Source organism: Durio zibethinus, chromosome 23, assembly GCF_047325235.1.
Source record: "Durio zibethinus cultivar Kanyao isolate XHJ-2024 chromosome 23, ASM4732523v1, whole genome shotgun sequence".
NCBI classification, from domain to species: Eukaryota; Viridiplantae; Streptophyta; class Magnoliopsida; order Malvales; family Malvaceae; genus Durio; species Durio zibethinus.
The window spans coordinates 2,184,999-2,204,657 of record NC_143184.1 but is presented as its reverse complement, the minus strand read 5'-3'; the positions used below and the strand labels follow the sequence as shown (position 1 = coordinate 2,204,657).

General features: G+C 33.1%; 2 protein-coding genes and 1 long non-coding RNA gene across 4 annotated transcripts; all 3 read right to left on the bottom strand.

Moving 5' to 3' along the window:
- Nucleotides 1–649: 649 nt before the first annotated feature.
- LOC149512088 (uncharacterized) lies at nucleotides 650–5,011 on the bottom strand. Its single transcript, XR_016332850.1, has 2 exons — nucleotides 4,080–5,011; nucleotides 650–1,927 (listed from the first exon to the last, which is right to left on the bottom strand). It is a non-coding gene; the product is annotated as an uncharacterized LOC149512088 (long non-coding RNA).
- Nucleotides 5,012–7,189: 2,178 nt separating this feature from the next.
- Nucleotides 7,190–11,061, bottom strand: LOC111313914 (uncharacterized protein At5g41620-like). The gene is made up of 3 exons (XM_022914787.2): nucleotides 10,373–11,061; nucleotides 9,294–9,419; nucleotides 7,190–8,761 (listed from the first exon to the last, which is right to left on the bottom strand). The coding sequence occupies exons 1-3, from the start codon at nucleotides 10,715–10,717 to the stop codon at nucleotides 7,346–7,348; spliced, it is 1,887 nt and encodes a 628-aa protein (XP_022770522.2). The 5' UTR covers nucleotides 10,718–11,061; the 3' UTR covers nucleotides 7,190–7,345.
- Nucleotides 11,062–13,451: 2,390 nt separating this feature from the next.
- LOC111313325 (phosphatidylinositol 4-phosphate 5-kinase 10-like) lies at nucleotides 13,452–18,957 on the bottom strand. 2 transcript variants are annotated; one of them, XR_016332594.1, is made up of 10 exons: nucleotides 18,149–18,417; nucleotides 17,863–18,028; nucleotides 17,598–17,708; nucleotides 16,807–16,994; nucleotides 16,356–16,447; nucleotides 15,802–15,849; nucleotides 15,510–15,614; nucleotides 14,846–14,957; nucleotides 14,034–14,395; nucleotides 13,452–13,593 (listed from the first exon to the last, which is right to left on the bottom strand). XR_016332594.1 is itself a non-coding variant. In XM_089752623.1 (10 exons), exons 2-10 carry the CDS (start codon nucleotides 18,295–18,297, stop codon nucleotides 14,098–14,100), a joined length of 1,269 nt encoding a protein of 422 aa, XP_089608749.1. In that variant the 5' UTR covers nucleotides 18,298–18,346; nucleotides 18,787–18,957; the 3' UTR covers nucleotides 13,895–14,097. The 2 variants fall into 2 exon arrangements, 1 of the variants encoding a protein (XP_089608749.1); XM_089752623.1 differs by lacking the exon at nucleotides 13,452–13,593 and adding an exon at nucleotides 18,787–18,957 and having other exon boundaries at nucleotides 13,895–14,395; nucleotides 18,149–18,346.
- Nucleotides 18,958–19,659: the final 702 nt, after the last annotated feature.

Sequence of the window (19,659 nt, the reverse complement as noted above, 5' to 3'; positions counted from 1 at the left end):
TCCGAAATTTTTTTGTTTATTAAGCTCATCGGTTTTTTTTTTTTTTTTTTGGTAAATGGTAATTGTTCTTCCATTTCGTTTTAAGTTTAGTAACGGCTGCTGTTCCCCGTTTAAAATATTTTATTTTTGGTTGATAACATGGTCAGTTTGCTCGTATCTTGTTTACCAAACGGTTTATTTCTTTTCGTTTTTAATACGTCTAGATAAGCGATGGTACTAATTCCGTAATTTGTCAATAAAAATAAAAATAGTTTAGTAGTTAAACACGTTAAAAGTTAGCGTATATGAGAATGGCTGAACGGGTCCAATATTTAGCATAAAATTAGAATATCGATTAACAATATTCTTGGGATTCGATATTTCTTAATTTAAATTTTTTTGAAACTTTATCGGCTTATAATAAAAAAATAAAAAAATAAAATTAAACATAACTGAATGAAGTTTTGATTTATTGACAAGAAAAAAATTTATTAAATTATTAGGTTTTAGATTTAAGATATATTGTGTGTGAGTTTGATTAAATTTTATATTAAATTTGTTTGATTATTTCTTGATTTGTTGGTTATTTTTTATTTGATTTAATATAATAATTTTATTAAAAAAAATTGATTTAGATTGAAGAAGAAATATTCTTTCAACACGTAGTCAATAATGAAACAGCATATGAACATAAGAAGACATACAAGAAAATAATATATATGTACAAAATTGAACGCCTGGCAAACGAGCAAATGCTCACGTTGTTTTACGCGCAAAGTTGAATACATAAACAGCCGACCTAAAACCGACTGACTGAGCAAACTAATGGCGTTCAACTTCAACTAAAAGGCCTTATTGGTCGCCTTATTATTCTTCTTCTTTGCTTGTAAATTCTTCATTATTTCAATAAGCTGATCGGCTAAACGTGATAGATGCTCCCAACACGTCTCCTGAATCATGTAAACCTTTGAGCTGCGCATACATCACTGTTAACCAGCGCAACCCAGAGGTAACCATGAATCGTTTTGGACAAAGGGAGCTCCATTCGAACCTCCCAAGGCCCTCCACCCAAAAAAAAAAATTCAAAACAATAAAAAACCTCAATTAACCAAAGTCTAAAAATCACCGATTAAAGCACCCCTCATAAAAAAGTTTGAGGTGGAAGTAGCTAGGCAGTCCCTGTTAAATGCTAGACTTAGGGTAGGTAAAGCTCACACCAATGTAAACATTAAATTTGGTGGTCCTGACTCAATGCGGTCCAAGCCAAAAGAGAAGCCCAGGAGAGTGATGGAGTGCTACGGTCATACGGAGGTATTTATATACAGGAGCGAGATAAGCGTAGGAAAACAAATCCCTAGTACATAAATTATAACTACCATTGGCAATAAAAAAAGGCATTGATGGGGACAGTAACGGAAATCCATAAGGCTAGATTTGGTGTATCGTGGAAAGAGGGAATCAGAGATGATCGTTTGTGGGATAGTTTAGTTATGGGATACAGTGATCGGTAAAGCAGACAGCAGAGCAAAAGCTATTGCCATCTGCTATCTACCCTTACTAAATTTTTTCTTTAATTTTGAAAAGGAACATCTAGGAAATTTGGATTATTTTTTAATATTATCACTCAACCGATCACTTGTATTGGACCATTGGGCATCAATTGAAATTGTAGCATTTGAAATTCAAATTTTAGTTCTTATGCAATTATCTTTAACATTTCAGTAATTTTAAATTTTATATGTATTTTTTTATTAAAAAATATGATTTTTTATGTTAAAAAAATGCAAGTGTAAACCTTCAACAAATACATTCATTATTATTATGTCACATACTCTATACATGGTTGCTCATGGCCATGCAATTGATAGATTTGAGACATCTGTGTTTCAGTCTCACCAAAGAAAAAAAAATCTGAAATTCTGATTCCAACCCTATTCACAACTGCCACCTGCAAGAGTCAAGTAAAGCTAATTACTACCATTAATTAATTAGCAATGTACTTCTCAAAGACCAAAGCCTTGGAAATTGAAAGAGTTATAACGAAGTACTTTGAAGCCAGCCATGAAAGCCAATTTCCGCTGGTAGTTTGTAATTAGTCATGCATTTTAATTGTCATCAATCCTGAACATGCAACAGTTGAAATAAATGATGCAAGACGTTTTACATACATAAATAAATTAATCTAAATTTTTAATTACATACTCTCTCCATTTCACAAATTTTTACGAAATCTAAAAGAATGATTTTAATGAATATAATATTAAAAATTTTATTTTTATAGAATTTTTTGACCAACTATTTTTTTATAAATTTGATGTTTCATATTTTAATAAAAAAGTAAAGACATTTAAAATTTAAAATATACAAAAGTAGGAAATACTGTAAAAAATTAATTTTAATACATTTAAAAATAAAAAATAAAAAAAGAGTATAATCTTTCATAAACATATCAACTAAGGAATAGTAGAGCATAATTTTTGTTGAAATTAATAAAAATTAAAGAAAAAAAGAAAGAGAGAGAGAGGAAATGTAGTAAAATTTTTGTTGAAATGAATAAAAGGGCGTTAAACTAAACTTAGAAAAAGCAAAAGGAGCTCCCTTCACCCCAATGCCAAAAAGATGAAGGCAACCACGTCTCCCAGCTCATGCAAACCTTTAGGCTGCACGGGCCACACGATGTCCACGGCTCACAGCCTAGGGGTATCCATGAACTAGCAGCTGTAGCCATTATGCCATCACCTCTTTTCAGGGTTGAGGTGTTGAGAGCTCCATTGGGAGCCACCAAAACCCGATTTAACACTGATTAGACTCAAAATGGTCCCTCGTTCCTCAACCCTTATATGGGTACATGGGCTAGCTTTACAATAATTAGTGTGATCTGGACTATTAAATTTCAATGATGTAGAGAATCTCTGAGAGGGATTTTCTGCCTACGTGTTAGTGAAACGTATTATGTCATTTTGAAAAATTAGCTTTCAGGCTGCTGAAGGGCATTTTTTCTTTTGACCAAAAAAAAAAGTAAAAGATTAATTAATAAAATGAATTCTAAATTATATTATTTTTTAGGATTTTATATTTATAAAAAATTTGCATTTGATATCTTTATCTTAACTTTACTTTTGTTGAATACTTTATACTAATAATTTAACAATGTTAAATAAAATAATGATGAAATATTAGTTAATAAAAATACACCACTTGTCATTATTTTATTTATTAATTTTTTACAATATCAACATATTATTAACAAATATGATATTTTATGCAAATGAGATGACAAAATAAAATTTAAATATTATAAATCTTTTTATAAGAATTAAATGGTAAAACGTGTTATAATTTAAAAATTAAGTTATATATTAACCTAAAAATAAAATTTTAAAAAATCTTTTCTGTCGTTATTATTGACAATTTTTATTTTTTAATACAAATCAAAAGATAAAAGGTACAAAAGCATAGTCCCAAAGACAAAAAAGTCAAAAAAAAAAAATATATATATATATAAAGCTAGCTTCTATTTCTGTGGTTCTAAAGATAGCAAGTGTCATGCAAATATCTCAATGCCCAATTTTGATCGGAAGGAATTTTTATTTAAGTAGCTAAGTGTAATTCTCACATATTTCAAAAAAGTCTCAAATTTCATATCAAATATAATAAAAAGATCATTGAGATATAAAAAAAATTTATATTAATTTTTTTTATAAAATATTTTTTATAAGATAAAATAGTGTAATCAAACAGATCAGAACGAATAATACCTCACAAAGGTATAAATCGTAACAGGTAAGTTAATCTAAGACGCTGAATGCATGAATATTTGAGTCTCGGAATCGCGTTAGTTCGAAACTTAAGTTTCGATCTGTGACAAATAATATCAGAGCCAATTCTAAACCATTCGATCAACGTCAAACACCTTAAGAAAAGTAAACAGGATAATCAATCTTCGTGACGAAAACGTCACGAAAAGAATCTTGAATTTTATATCAATCATAATAAAATAATCACTAGAGTATAAAAATATTCACATCATTTTTTTTTCTTATAAGAAAAGTCTTTTATAAGATAAAATTAAAAGATCAAAAAATTAAAACGAATAATACCTCATAAAAATACGAATTCGAAACTTAATCTCGATCCGTAACATAGTTATATGACGACAGGCGGCCCAAATCAGCGCCTGAAAAAGAAAACATTGGTTATTCAGTGCAAAAGAAATCCGGTGATTACTAGTTTCCTTTAGTTAGTTTTTCATTACATTTAATCAATTATTCTCTGATTGTCTCCAACTTTCAAAACAAAGGGGAAATTTTCTCAAAATCTTGGGTCATGACAACAATAGAAGTTGGTAGATTGAACAGAGTGTTAATATTAACTACAAAAGTAAGTCTAAAACTGAACACATGGAAAAAAGAGTGCCCTTCTCTCTGTGGAGTCAACAGTGCTTGCTTCTTATCATGGACCAAAGTTCTTACCTGCAAATTTGTTGAGGGAAAAACATGAGATTAGACATACCAAAGAAAAGCAAAAAAATTTTTCTAATTGCTAATTATAAAAATAACTCAAGCACTAGAAAAAAAAATAAAAAGGTCAGGAAAACAGGGAAAAAGAACAGCGGAGCTCCCTTCACTCCAATACCAAAAGGATCAAGGTAACCACGTCTCCCAGTTCATGCAAACCCTCAGCCTGCGCACCCTGGCCTCAGTATTGCCGGTTCCTCTGCGCATCCAGGGGCATTCATGAACTAGCAGCCGTAGCCTACCATCACTTCCTTTCAGGTTTGGAGTTCGGAGAGCTCCGTAATTGGGTCCCTCTTATGCACTCGAATCACCAAAAAAGGAAAAAATCACTATAATCATATTATATTATATGCTACTACTATTTATAGTAAGTACTGCTTTTATGTAGTTGGAAGTGAGGAAGCTGAGACTCGTGAGACTGAAAGAAATTGGGGTTCATTTTATAGGCCAAAACATGAGGAACCAGAAAATTCTGGGCCTTCGAAATTGTAATTTACAGGGAATCAGAGAATAAGATTTTCTTGTCTACAAATTGATTAAGGCGAAATTAGTGGTAATGGGGGGTATCTTTTCAATCATGAGTTATTATTATTGGTTGGTGTGACATGTTTTCATTGTATAATTAGTTTGATTTCTGATCAAAATTTGCGGGTCCCAATGATGAAAGAAAATTTCTTCTTCAAGCAATAGAGATTTAAACTGCAAAGTGGAATTGGTATCTAGTTATCATTCTCCACTATTAGCAAAATAACAAGGTGGGATTTCTTTTTTATTATTTAAACAATTAGTATTTTGGCCAACAATTTCTCTGAGTTCGTGCACCGGCTAATGAGGTTTTGTTTTCTCTCTAACTGGGGTACCTCCATTGTTGCTGATTAAGAACTCTTCTTTTCGTTACTCAGAGGTGATTAGGATTTGAAAACATTTAAAGTTTAATGTGGGTCAAGATTTCCTTTTTCAAAAGTTCTTACTAGATTCTTGTCGAGTTTCAAATTTCTATAATAAATAAGGTAATTTAGTATATTTTGATGTAATATTTTTTAAATAAAATTATATTTATGTAAAATTTAAAATTTAATTCAATTAATTAATACATCAATTTTAAAAAAATGATATTAAACAATTTTAAACTTTTATCTCCAAAATCTATGATTTTTTTAATTAAAAAAAATTATACTCATGTATTTCTTTTATTCTTCTAATTTCTTGGATCAAATTTCACATTATATTATATATGTTTTAAATTCTAGCAATTTTATAGAAAAATATTTGTTTGTGTTTAGCTAAAATCTTAAGATATTTCTAAAACGACAAAAAATAAATATGATTATAGACAAAAAGCATGAAGTATTTTTTAGATTTATATTTTAATGTACAAATCAAAATAAATAAAATCAAAATGAGAGCAATAAAAAGATATAAAAATATATTGAATTTATCTTAACATTTGTCTAGATTTTTATATTTATAAATAAACGATAAGGGATCATTAAGAAACAATAAAAACATCATAAATTTAATGTAATATTGGATATATTAAATTAATTTAATATATCCAATAAACATAAATATCAAAAATATTTTTAATTATTTATGAAAGGCTTTTACCAAAAAAAAATTCATATACTAGTTGGACCATTAAAAACCCCAACAATATTGTCCTTAGAAGGCACTATTGATTACTGAAACAGGGCGGTTTAAACTTTGAAGTAACCAATATCCATCACCAAGTCGAAAGTTGTCGAAAGTTGTAGTATATTCTTTAGCAGAGTGAACCACTTCATAAAAGATAACAAAATGTTAAAATGCATAGCTATCCCAGTCCGAGCTATTTAAGTAGACAAGAAAGAAATTTGTAAACAAATTAAAAAAAATGGTGACATATGAAAATGCTCCTGTCACTTCATAAAAAATGCAATGTTATCAATTAAAAAATAAATAAATATGATTTGATTTTTTTTGTTAAATTTAATAATTTATGTTATCGTGTAAAATATTTTATATAAAAATATAAAATATAATTTTTTAATTTTATTAAATTTATTTATAAATTTATTTTAAATTATATTATTTTTATATTTTTTATTCGTATTATATTATTATATTATATTTTAAATGATTAGAACTATTTTTTGTGCCTTTATTTGTTGACGATGGATGTTGGGTCATTTCAGAGAGAAGTAAAGTTCTCCCCTTTCGGTTGGATTTGTATTTTTTTTTATATGCACAGAAAGTACCACTACAACTCTAGAAGTTCAGATCTGAACCGCTTTTGCTTTGTTTAATGGTGGATTACATCAATGTTTTTCTTTTTCTCACGGTCAAAAGCAACAAAATACCATCAAATTTCAGATGTTTTTGATTAATAAGATGCTGCACCGAATATATCCGCGCACTGGTTATCAAACAATTTATAAAATCCGCACGAACGTCAGCAATCACTGAAAGAGGGAAATTGTCATAATAAACCAATTTCATGCGCTAACTATTTCATCTCTTCGGCATTACCAGATCATAGTAATTCTAGAAACAAATGGTTCCTGAACGAGTGGCCATTTATGAGCGTGGCTAGCCGAGAAACTAACAGCTGAAGAGTATTTTTGCAGATGTTATAATCTAGAAAGACTGGATGGCGATGATGGTAATCAAGTTATGAAGAAGCAGCATTCTAGTTGATCCATGCTATCGCACGATAACATTTAATTTCTCATTACATATTTAATTCCAATATTACAGGCAAAAAAAAGTTATGTACAATCTCTATAAACTAGCACCATAATCCTCCGTCTCTGCTCTCAGGGAAGATCTTTCGCAATCGAGAGTCTCCACCAGCCACATCTAACATCAACCTATGTGGACCCCTTGGAAGCTTTTGCGCGGGACTGCTGGCTTTCTAGTCTTGCTTCTAGTAGTTTTGCTTTCAAGGTATTCTCCTTAACACCCCGAGGCAATTTCAGACAAGAATCAGATTTTTCAAAATCTGGAGATTTCAACTTTGATACCCATTGTCGAACTGGACTGGCACGGCCTTTAAATACAGATTGAACACATGAATCTTCCCTCAAGCTACTCTCAGGATGAACCTTGTCACCTTCTGAGGACAACGAAGGATTTCTGATTAAGCTATCAAGCACATGACTTGAGCTCAATCCATGGTTTCCATTACGTTTATATCTTGTATCATGTATACATTCTCCAGTAGCCATTTGTTCATCAAACTGCCCTCGCAAAACATGCAATTTAGTGCCCTTGATGGCATCCTGAGACTCCACCTTTTTCCTTGTCGAAATTGGATTTCGTAATTCTTCAGGATGACTTACAAAAGCATTGTTCCCATGAAGCTTACAGCTCCCTTTGTTTTGGACTTTGTTTGCAGTTTTGTTCAGTTCATAACACTGTGAGTCACTATTACTGGATCCTTCTTCGTCAGCTGCACCTTGAGGTGCACTAACAGCCTCATTTAACGGAAAGGACTCTAAAGAATGTCGGTGTGAGCAATTCTCTTTAAGTTCACTTTTGCTTGATCCAATGGAGCGTTTAGCTTCAAGAAAAGTTTCTATATCAAGGCTTAACTTGTCAACAATTGTATTCTTTTCAGCAGGATCAGTTTGACCTTCAGCTAGCTTCATTTGCATCCGCTCATCAAGCCATGCCTCTGAAATATGGAGAATTAGCCGCTCAGGGTTTTCCCCATCAACTTGATCAATCTCATGCTTGTGCTTTAGGAACCGCACCTCCTGTTCGTATTCTCTTATTCCCCTAGCAAATTCATCACAAAGATTCTCCAGTAGAATTCGTGCTTTTCTCTCTCTCTCAAATTCTTTCAATCCATTAGCAAAAGAAGATTTTACCTCGGAGAGTTCTTGAACTAGCTTTCGGTGCAAGATTTCAGAGCGCTTTCTCAACTTCCTCTCGCCTTCTAGCTCATCTCTCACTGGTTGAATGGCAGCTTTGATCCTGTCTTGCTCCTTGTTCTTCCTAACAAGTTTATCCTCTGTAACTTGCTTCATCAGATTGTCCATTTCTTGCCTTTCTGTTTGCTTCTCTTGCAGCAACTCTTTGATCCGGGCCCGAGAATGATCCACTTCCATTTTCAGAGCTTTTACCAATGACATGTTTGATACATGCTGTTCTTCAAGAGTCCAGATTCGGTTGAGTACCTTGAGCAACTCCGTTGATGTCTTAAGGCTATAACCTGATCCCCCAACCCTTCCCTTAAAATCCAAAGAACTAGATGGTGTCATTGCAGGGTTATATGGAGCCACCTGCAGAAAATGCAAATATGAATCTATTGAAGCAATACGGTTGCAGTAAAATAGCTGTATCCCAATCTGTTGCATGAGGAAGCATAACCAAAAAAAATTAAAAATAAAAAAAGAGAAGAAGTGCAAAGTTATCGATAAAAATCAACTTAATCATTATGGCAGTCACTGAAAATCATATGATCCAGCAGGAAATTTAGCCACAAATAATTATAAACTAGTAGTATGCATAGTCTACATAACTTTTATATATGATCTCCAATTTAAAAGAATTATCATTTTTTATCTCAAATTAGAAAGATTATCTGTTGTTGGAAGACTTAGTCTAGTAGTTGCATCTTAATAGTGCACAACACTAACAGTATTTCACACCTCATGGAAGTGTATGGAGGTTTTGGTAATGTACTTGATGATGTACTTGGAAGCTCAATGGAACATGATCTGTTTCTATTGAAAGGAAAAGGCAATGTCCTTCATTAAAAGAAATAGCTTTGTTAGTATTAAGATCTACAGATTACTGTGGATAGATGTTGACCTCCAGTGAGCTTCCACAACTTGCTGGAGATACAGGCTGTAGAGCATGACCATTTCTTTCAACTGATCGATGGTGTTGCATCAGTGATGCTGCAATATGCCTCCTCAAGCTACTTGCACTTGCTGGCTGACATGAGATTCAGGGTAGAGATTAATTATCAGTAGAAGTACAAAGGTATGCGTCCCTTCGATAAAACATGAGAGAATTGGGAGACATGTGGCCAGATGTCCCTTAAATGGACCAAGTTCAACAAGCCAGAAATAGAGAAGAGAAATTGATTAGTAGTTTGCAAGTTGCAACTAAAAGGCAATGCATCTCAAACACATATTCCAAACAAGATAATCAGCAAAAGAACCATTTAAAATATAAAATTTATATCCAAGAAAAATTAGCCAATGAACTAACCAATCAAGCAGCAAAGAAAGCAACTCTTACTGCAACAACATTACCTGTTTAGTGATTGATTAAAGCTACACTAAACACACTATATAAACTTCAACTATTACACAACCCAAAATATGTAGACCACATTAATACAAAATAATAGCATTTCAGTTCAAACTGGCCATAGATGAGAAGCACTAGAAATGGTGACTAAAGCAACTGACAATGAAACTTAAAGGAAGAAAAAGAAAGGGAAAGAAAAAGCAGTATGTTTCACACCAGAATATAGGTGTGCGCCCCACAGAAGCACCAGAAAAACCAGATATGAGACAACTAAGCATCTAAACTATTAAGTGTCAAAAAGAGGCAAATTTTTCATCATTCGCAGCATAGAATAAGCAGAGGAAAGAAAAAGAAACAATTAAGATGGACAGCGAACATCAAGAAACACAAGACAAGGAACAGTTAAGCCACCAAACAATTAGAATCTAAAAAAGGCAAAAGCTTTTTTTTTTTTTACAAAGAAAGATACATAAACAAAAAAAAAAAATTGAACCCCACTTAACATAAAAAATTAAATAAAAAAACAACCCAGAGAACCACCAAAGAATTATACTAAAACTTTAAAAACAACAAATAGTTCTTTCATTTTTTTTTTCTTTTTGGGTCTTTATTTGTAAGAAAGAAAGCGCTACCTGATCAAGGGAAGTATCAGGAGGATCAACATCAGCGTCAAAACCCTTGTCTTTAAAATTGTGAAGGCGAAGCTTGGCAGTTCCTTTGCGCATATTGGGAAGTGGGTAGTGAGGTTGAAGTTCCCAAAGGTTGGCACAGAGTTTTCTAGCAGATATAGAAGGTCCAGTAGGAAGTTGGAGGAAGTCTTGAGTAGTGGCATTTTGAGAAGAGAACCCAAGTCTCCAGGTAGGTGAAGGAGTAGAGGGGCCAGCTCTTTTCCCTACCAGGATCCCGCGTTTCGACTTTTTCACCATGAATTCTTGCTTTTCTCCTTCTCTCTCCACACCTTTTTCTGTTTTCTCCATCTTTGTTTTCCTCTCTCTCTCTTCCTCTCTTCAAAATTTCAAACTGTGGGTTGCTTTTGCGTCTCCCATTCTATTTCTCCTTTGTTTTTTCAAGGATTTCTCATGGCTTTCGCTCATGCTCTTCTCTGCTTTGTCTCTCCTCACAGTTTTGGTCAGCCTCTCAAGACTCGAATTTTCATCGCTATTTGTGGGCATGTGCGGGTCTTTCTCTGCTTTATTTTCTCTCTCTTCGTTTTTCTTTTCTTGTTCCTCAACTATTTATCGCCTTTGGATTCCCTTCTTTCTGGGGCACCCCGTCTCTAGGCTAAAGCTAGCTATAGTTTACATTCATCCAAAAGAAATATGGAGTTCAAGCCTTTTTTTAAAGCCAAATATGAAAGAATGAAATTTAATTGTCTTATCCTTCAAGGAAAAACTTTGAATTATACTGTGATTATTAAAAAGAAAAATGATACTGTTAAGTATTATTATTAAAAAAAAGAAAAGAAATCTAGTCCAGGATTAATGACCAAATCTACAAATTATAGATTAGATAAAATTATGGCAGTTGATTTTTTTCATCACTATCAATGATAGTCTGAATATAAAAATGAAAAAATGTCAAATCAATTATGACTAAATTTAAATGTATATTTTTTATAAAAAAATAAAAAAATTTGCATGTCTAAAAATTTAAATTTTAAAATTATTTAATGATATCTTTAAAAGTAATTTCAGATCTAACATAAATGCTATTGAAAGCTAAGTAGAAGACTTGAATTTGTACGAGTCCGAGCATCAATACTACTCAATAAACCATGCCATCGAAGAGAATTGAGTGTTAACTAAAACCCAAATATTATGAGCAAGGATTAACTGAAAATTTGCAAGTGCAAAGCAATGATGGCTAAAATATTCATAGGGAAGAATAAAAGATCGTGGTTAAGCTTTATTAAACACGAGCTCGTGGAACGCGTGACACCAGGAGCATCTACCTAAAGCTATGGCGAAGCGATATTATTATCGCAGGTAGGGTCCAAGAAACCTGCTTGCTCCTCTTCCTCTATTTTGCTGCTGCACCAGCTTCCAACGAAGGGTTTTTATCCACAGCTTAGCTGATGAAGCCATTTGTACGAAACTGTCCAGCATTATCTCTGCCAATCCTACCAAATTTGTGGTCCATGTCCTGTATATCTGCTCGTGTAACAAAAACTGTTTTCTGTTCCATTTGTTCCTTTGTGTTTTTCAATCTTATATAGGTTTTGCTCAAGGTGTTAAGACTTGAGAAATCGTTTGTAATTCTTATATACGCCCAACCCTTAGTTTATACATGGAAAACATATGTAATTCTGAAAAAGAAAATTGTTGGGATGCTAGTAAAGTGTTCTTAGACATAGAACAAAATAAACCTGACATGGTAAAAAAAAAAAGCCTGACAAAAAAAATCAAAGTGTTGGAACAAAGATGATGATCAGCCTGGTGGCCACCCTTAAACAAAGGCTATATTTGCACTCGCTGCTAGCTCTTTGTATTCGAGATCTTTAAAAATTTACATGGAAACAGTCGTTTTACTAGTCAATAACAAATTGAAGGCAGTGCACAAAGCAATAGCGTAATTAAATATGGGGAAACAAGAGGACCACAAGAATGATAAGAAGAGATCAGATGGACCACTTAAGTAGTTCTCTATCAATCGAATGTGGTCCTAAAGCTCATGCAATTTTACTCTATAAGTTCACCACATTCCACATATAATGCCCGACATATAATCCTAACCACTCAGCCAACCAAGTTGATGGCACATGAATGAGTGAATGTTTGTTCATCTAAATTTCGTTGGTGAGTGTTTTATTGTCACATAGTTTTTCTTAGCACGTGTTTCTCACTGCTCCATGCAAAATCATAACAAATTGTGTTTTTAATTGAAAGAGCTAATCTTATTTGATTTTGCCTCGATCAATCAAAAATAAAAAAAAGAAAAAGGCATTGTCGATGGTAACAACAACTAAACAACATCTATAGTAACAATCCGCTAATAAAATGTTAAACTCTTAGTTTTATTAAAATTCAAATCTTAATAATTTTGAATAAAAAAATTTAGTTATTGTGGGTTCTTAATCTAGAATTTAAAAATGGTAGTAGCTCTTTCTAACTCAATTTGTGGGTTCTTAATTTGTAATTGTAGGCGTGATCATATATATGATCTAGTTTAGAAGTGCCTTGGTTACCATGGGTTTATTGATCTTATCTTATCCTCGCATGAATCTGTGCCGCCTCAAAGAGGCCAATAGTCTAAAAAGGTCGAGAATTGCTCTTTAACTCAATCTATGCGTTGTTTGTTGGGTCAGGGGCGGCCCTAGCTTCTATTTTTCATCACTGCGACAAGCGCTTGTGCGCATTCTCGCTTGTAGAGAGACATCAGGAATAATTTTCAAACCGAAACCATCAAAAGTCAAGATGGGGATTTATGTGGTCTCTAAGGTTACACCATGGAAAAGCTTGGTACAAACATATGCCATTATTGCAAGGGGAAAATGCATGCCAAACTAATTTATACCAGAAATTGGAATGTTTTAGAATGCCAAACATTGTACATTTGAATACTTCATTTATCAGAAGCTAATTCCTTAGGTAATAGGCTAACAGCAACGATCCCTTCTCATATTAGAACTTAGTTGGAATGCAGAAGCAACACATTCGAATTTCTAACACACTTTATTTTCAAGTAATTAAGGAATAACTCTCAGTCTCACAGAAGATTTGTCTTCATGGTTAGTCATTGATGTCTTCCATGCATAAAGCACCATTTCTTTAGTCCTTATTTACATGCTACGGTTGAGCGAAATCATACTCAAACATCTACTCATTCCTTGCATAGATTGATCTTTATCTGCATCCTGTAAAGCACAAATTTGTACATTCATCAGTTAGGTTTTGTACATATTAAGCATGGTTTTAGGGTTGAGATGACATTAATATTTTATTAAGACTACGTCCACGAGACTTGAGAAGAGCCCCTCAAGCTTGCTGCTGTGCCACTGGGACCCAAGCAACCCATAAATTAGGACGGATCGATGCTTCATCTTTGACCCGACCTTGACCAAATGGGATTGAACGATTTTCACAAGGTCTTTTATATTTTTAATCTTAGCATAGGACATGTGAAATTAGTCCAAAAGTATAAACCAGTATAAATTTGATTCAAATGCAGAAAATTTTGACAGGAAAATTCATCATGGCTTTGCAGCATGAATGCATCATACATTTGTAGCAGGGATACAATTATCAAGTTTCATCAGCTAACCAACAAGCAATTGATAGAGAATCATTAGCTTACTCGTGTATAGTTATCCCTCAGGATAAATATTGTAAATGTTCTGAAAGCGTAAATGTTTGTGAGCTCAGAGGAGGGAGTCATCTGCTTTAAATATGTCACTAAGAAAATCCTGAAAGCGAGAAGAATATGCTTTGGGATTTATGGCTGCAATCATCTTTCGGTCGAACTGCAGTGACTTGTAAGCATGCTCAATTCGCTTGACCACATTGTAATTTTGAAAAAAATCCACTATTCCAAAATACAAAAGAACATCATGGCACTCCCGCGCCCTGGAATTTTGACGTGATAATAAACTTGCTGTTCCATTCCTTGATCCGCGAATACCACGTGCAGACATTTCTTCACCAAAGGTATAAAAATGACTGCAAGAAAACCACAGTGCGAAGATTAGAAACTATCAATTCCTTACTATATGTAGTACATTCCATATCATCTCTGAACCCCAGATTCATACAGTATTGACAGCAATGTGAAAAGACAGTGTTGAAATTGCTAAAATGGGAATCGGAATTTTACGTGTCTTTTGTTAGATATAATAATGGAAAAGATTGACTCAGAATTAGTTCCACCTGTAGTCAAGCTTATGTAGCATAAATTCCATTAAAGAGTAGCCGTATCCCATATTAAATGTCACACTTCTCCTTTGCTTTCGGGTTTCTGTCAGAAACTTCATAAGCATATCCAAATTTAAAAAACGAATATTATAGTTTTTGACCTATATATCTAATACTTTTTATAGACACGTTCAAACTTTAAGACTTAAACCTTAAAAGACTACCATGTCGAGCATACGTTTAGCAGGCAAAATTTACCTGTTATTTTGTAGCCACTGATCACCAAAACTCAATTCCGTTGCTTCATTCTCTTGGAAAGAGTCGCTGGAGACTATGTTCATGATGCTAGAACTCCTGCTGTCAATTGAATCTGCAAAGACAGGAAAACAGAATATGCCTTATACAGCTTATTGCCAACACTGTTGCCAGCTCCTCATAGCTATAGGGACATGTGGGAGAGGATGATTGGCAAAAGAGAGAACTTTTCCTAACATATATTTATTCAATGAATATGACAGCATTGGAACAGTTAAGCATTCAGTTTCTTGCAAATTCTGAATTTTCAGGTTCCTTGTCTTTTTTTCTTTCACTTTGTCTTTTAAGCAACAATGAATGATAATAATGAGAAAGAGTTACAAGAAATGGAAGGCAAATCCCTGAAAAACATAAAGGGTTGATGCCACCTAATTCTTAATAACAATAGTTTAAAGAAAGGTTTTTAAAGTAATACTAATTACTACTTTAAAATTCAGAGAATCAATTAACACAAAATTTTTTTCTTCCTGAACTTATAGTTTATATACGAAATCTTTACGAACGACATATTACATTTTTTGCTGGGCAAGACTAAGGAAGGGAAGTCCGGGAAACAGGAAAGGGCAGAGACTGTAAGTAAAACTTAGATTTATTTTCAATATATCACCTCGAAATGAAGGGATGGAGGATCTTTGCGAGGATAAATCACTTTGATGCAACAAATCATTGGAAATTCTCATGTTGTTGTCGGAACATCTGCTGTCAACAGAACCTGCAGAAAGACAATAAAGGAACATAAAATTTCTTTGGCAATTTCAAACAATGCAATATTGTTGTATTTTCATATGACAATATTTTTCCCTGTGCTTTACATTACCAAGAACTGAGGTAGCTTTATGCTTCCTCACAAGAATTAACATGTAATAAAGTGATCGAGATTCTTCAATGCAAGCAATTACCTAGATGTGAGGAGTTCGGAGAAAATGTATTTCCACGATTCAAGAGACCTGTGAGAGACTGAAAGCTTATCAAAAAATTTTCCCTGTTCCTATTATGAAAGTTTTTCATGCGTCCAATATCAAAACAAGACAGTTTTTCATGCATCCAAAATCAAAACAGTGATTCAACACGAGTAGGATCCTAAGGGTCCAAGAGTTTAATCTACTTTATAAACTCAACAAATATAACATTAGAATGTGTAATTTTTTCTGAATGACATTAAAACAAGTTTTGTCTAATTCAGAATGGAAAAACATGAAACAGTTGGAAAAATCGACCAGAATAAATAAGAAGATAAAAAATGGTGTAGCATGGCTCTTTTAACTGAAACTATTGTTATTAAATTTTCTCCTAAATAAATCTTATCAGTTTACAGATACGTGCATCCATGTATGCTATTTAGAAGTGTGTTCCAATTCTCTTTATGTAATATCTAATAGTAAGTATTGTCTTTGCATAATCTTTGTAGGGGTTCACAAAAGCTAAAGCAATGAAAGTGACTGGGAAAATTCACCTTGAGGTGATCCTTTTACATGTAAACCAAGCAACAAACTGTAATCCATGATGCCTTCAGCCTCCAGAAAAGCACAATCATGCTTGATTTGCCTATCAAATAAAAATGCTTTTGTTAATCAACAAAGGAATTGACGTGTCAGGTAACACACTCGCATGCATGCATTGGGAGTAGCGGGTGGAGAGGGTAAAAAATGGGGGTTCTATTCCCTTCTAATCTGTTCCTTTTTTCGGGTTTAATACTGTTCATGTCTATTTGCAGTTGAAGGTATTCAATTAATTCTACCTAAGATAATTCATGCCAAACTACGACAGATCTCTGTAAAAAATAAACAATAAGGAGTAGGCAACCGCATAAAAATCATGTTACCATTTATCCAAAAAGAAAACTATGTTTCCCTAATAAAGGTGGGAGCTCCATATTGCTAAGAGATATAGATTGATGGACTTACTTCAAAAGCCTATCTCGGATCAGTGGTTCGAGGTAAAAGAAAAAATCAAGATCCGACTCTTTATGAAGAGTTTTCTCTCGGTATCTCATTTTTTCGACTTTTCGACCTTGTAATGAGCCTTTGAGGTCATAACACCGATGCATCAATAAATCTGACTTGAATATGTTTGCTACAACCACAAAATAAACCTGTTTACCAAGTCAACTCGCAATGATCAATTGCAACACGAGGATGCTATTCAAAAAATTCTTTACTGTGATTAAACTTCCAGAATTTATTAGTAATATATTACCTTGATAAATTAAACATTAGTCATATATAATTCTTAAATGAAATTAATTACAAAATCTAGATTAAGAGTTTTCATCTGGGTTTGCTCCTAATTTTAGTTTATTGTTGAGGTCAAACATGAAACATTATACTTACTATTCAAGTGAGGAAGACCTTCAATTATAGGAGGGGAATTGTTCTAAAATAAGGATCAAGGTCTTCATTGTCGGACTGTTTAAAACTATGACTCAATTGTTAAGAAAAAGCAATTATTCATCTGATATTCAGAATATCCATATGCGCCTATTACCTTGCAAAAAAGAGCTAGGCTTCCAAAACTTGTCAAGTATAGCTACAGAAAAGTGAAACAATAACAAACAAAAAGTGACAACCAATAAAGGTTTCGTATCAAATAAGATATCCTTTGTTTCCTTCTTGTTGGTTGATAATCCAGATATGATTCACAACTGTAGTTTTAGGGAACATAGCTTTACTGCGAGATATAATTATGTTCCTTTTACCTTAACACCTCCTACTGGCTTCAACAGATGAACTCCATACAGCTTGTTCAATACTGTGTTGCGGAACTTTTTGAGATGGCTATAGTAGCTTGGAAGCATTTGTATTAGGACCTACGTACATCAAACACTAACCATATTTAAACATTCTTTTCTGACTCAAAAAATCGTAAATAACAACTCAGAATCCACAATAGAAATGGCAACAAGTCCAGTCTCTTTTATGTTCAAATTTAAGATGATCGTGACATAAGGTTGATTTTGTTACCTTGACTTCAGATTTCCGTAGTGTTTTTATTGCAAATCGGTTGTCCTTGGACAGAAAGAACATGTTTCCAAGTCTCAACGTTGAAGAGACTTTCCTTATAGTTTCGTCACTACAAACTAACTTCATGTAGTTATCATTGTCAATATTTTCGAGTTCTTGTATAAGTCTGGAAGGAAGAACACCCACGTCTCAATATATCAACAAAGTTGATATATATAATAAAAATAGAGAGATAAAGTATGAATTCAATGATCAAACATGATTGAAAACAAATAAAAAAAAAAACCTGAAAGCTTTAGGACAGTAATCTTTCCATTCAAAGCCAGTAACTGATCCTGGAGGGAGATTATTACGGTGCTGTTTAGAATATTGAATCCAATTGCTTTGTGTAGCTGTTAAGTCCTCTGCTGAAAGCTCGTTGTCTGATAGTGCCATTTACTCACCACCTTTCAAAATGCTCTTATATAATCGGCAATTCAGCGCCCTTTTGCATTGTAGAAATTTTGCAAATAAATATGTCAAATGGTTGAAATTCATGTCTTGATGTAGTGTTATTTCTCCATATACATAGACACGGTAATTGCTCTCAAAAGTGGATTAAAAATGAATCGTATAATCTCATGTATAACATCAAGCATTTATCCTTCAATTTCAATTATCCCCTCTTTTTTCATTCCCTAAGTTCCTACTTTCCAATGCCTAAATTTTCATATATAATCTACATATCTTCTTCAATTTTATTCAAGCTGCAATGGAGAATCAAGCAATCATGAATGCAATCAAACAATTGCCAGATTATAAAAATAACAAAAGCAAAAAAAAAAAAAAAAAGGGCATTAAATGACGTAAAACAATATTGAAAAAGTAGATCAAAACACCATATATAAAATCAATTTTTGTTGAATAGATGAATTTTGAATATACCTTTCCAAGAGCAATTCTAAAAGAATTACAAGAATCTCAAATTCCTTTTGATTGAATGAAACGCCCTCCCTTTTTCTTTTTTTTTTCTAATTTTGCTTTGAATTTTCCATTTATTCGGTTCGAATTTCGTTGTAAAAATTGAAGGGCGTGGCGGATTGGCGGGTGGAGAGTAGAAGTGAATCCAGTTTTTAGCGCCAGATTCAGTTATGAGATTCAGAAAACAGGGGGTGGGTGGGTCCCCCACGACCCAACCAACTATCATTTTAAGACAATTTCGTGTCTGGTAAGTTTAGTTGAATTTGGACTCAGTTTGTATAGTTGGTTTGGTTTTTGAGAAACAAGTAACCAACCATCATCACTTGATCCAATTTCCTGTTTTCCATTTGAACCTCTTTTCCCTTCTTTGGGCCTCCAAAAATGGGTCATGGTCCCCAGTGCTTTTCTAACCACCCAAAAAAAAAGTAAAACATTTTCTTTTTCTTCATCTTTGTTGGTGGGTTAAAACTAGACATAATCCCCCTACCCTTTTAGTACTAGAATTTAGTTAGATTGGAAGGAGGAGATGACAGGTTTTGTTTGAGCCTTGTTAATGTAGGGTTTTGGCTTAGGAGAGTTGGGACCATTTGCGACCTAACTCAAGGCAAAGAAAAAGCAGTCAGCTAAAGATGTTTAATAATAAATCATGGATGGGGATTATTCAGGGTTTTGTTCTTCAAATTCGCAAGTCTGGGGACCATTTATTATTTATCTTACAGCCTAAGCAAAAGCTTTTGTGTATGTATAAAGATTACTTTAGCATTATTGTTATAATTGAAAATTTATATTTAAAAATGTGATGAAAAAAATTATAATTTATGAATTGTAAATATTTAG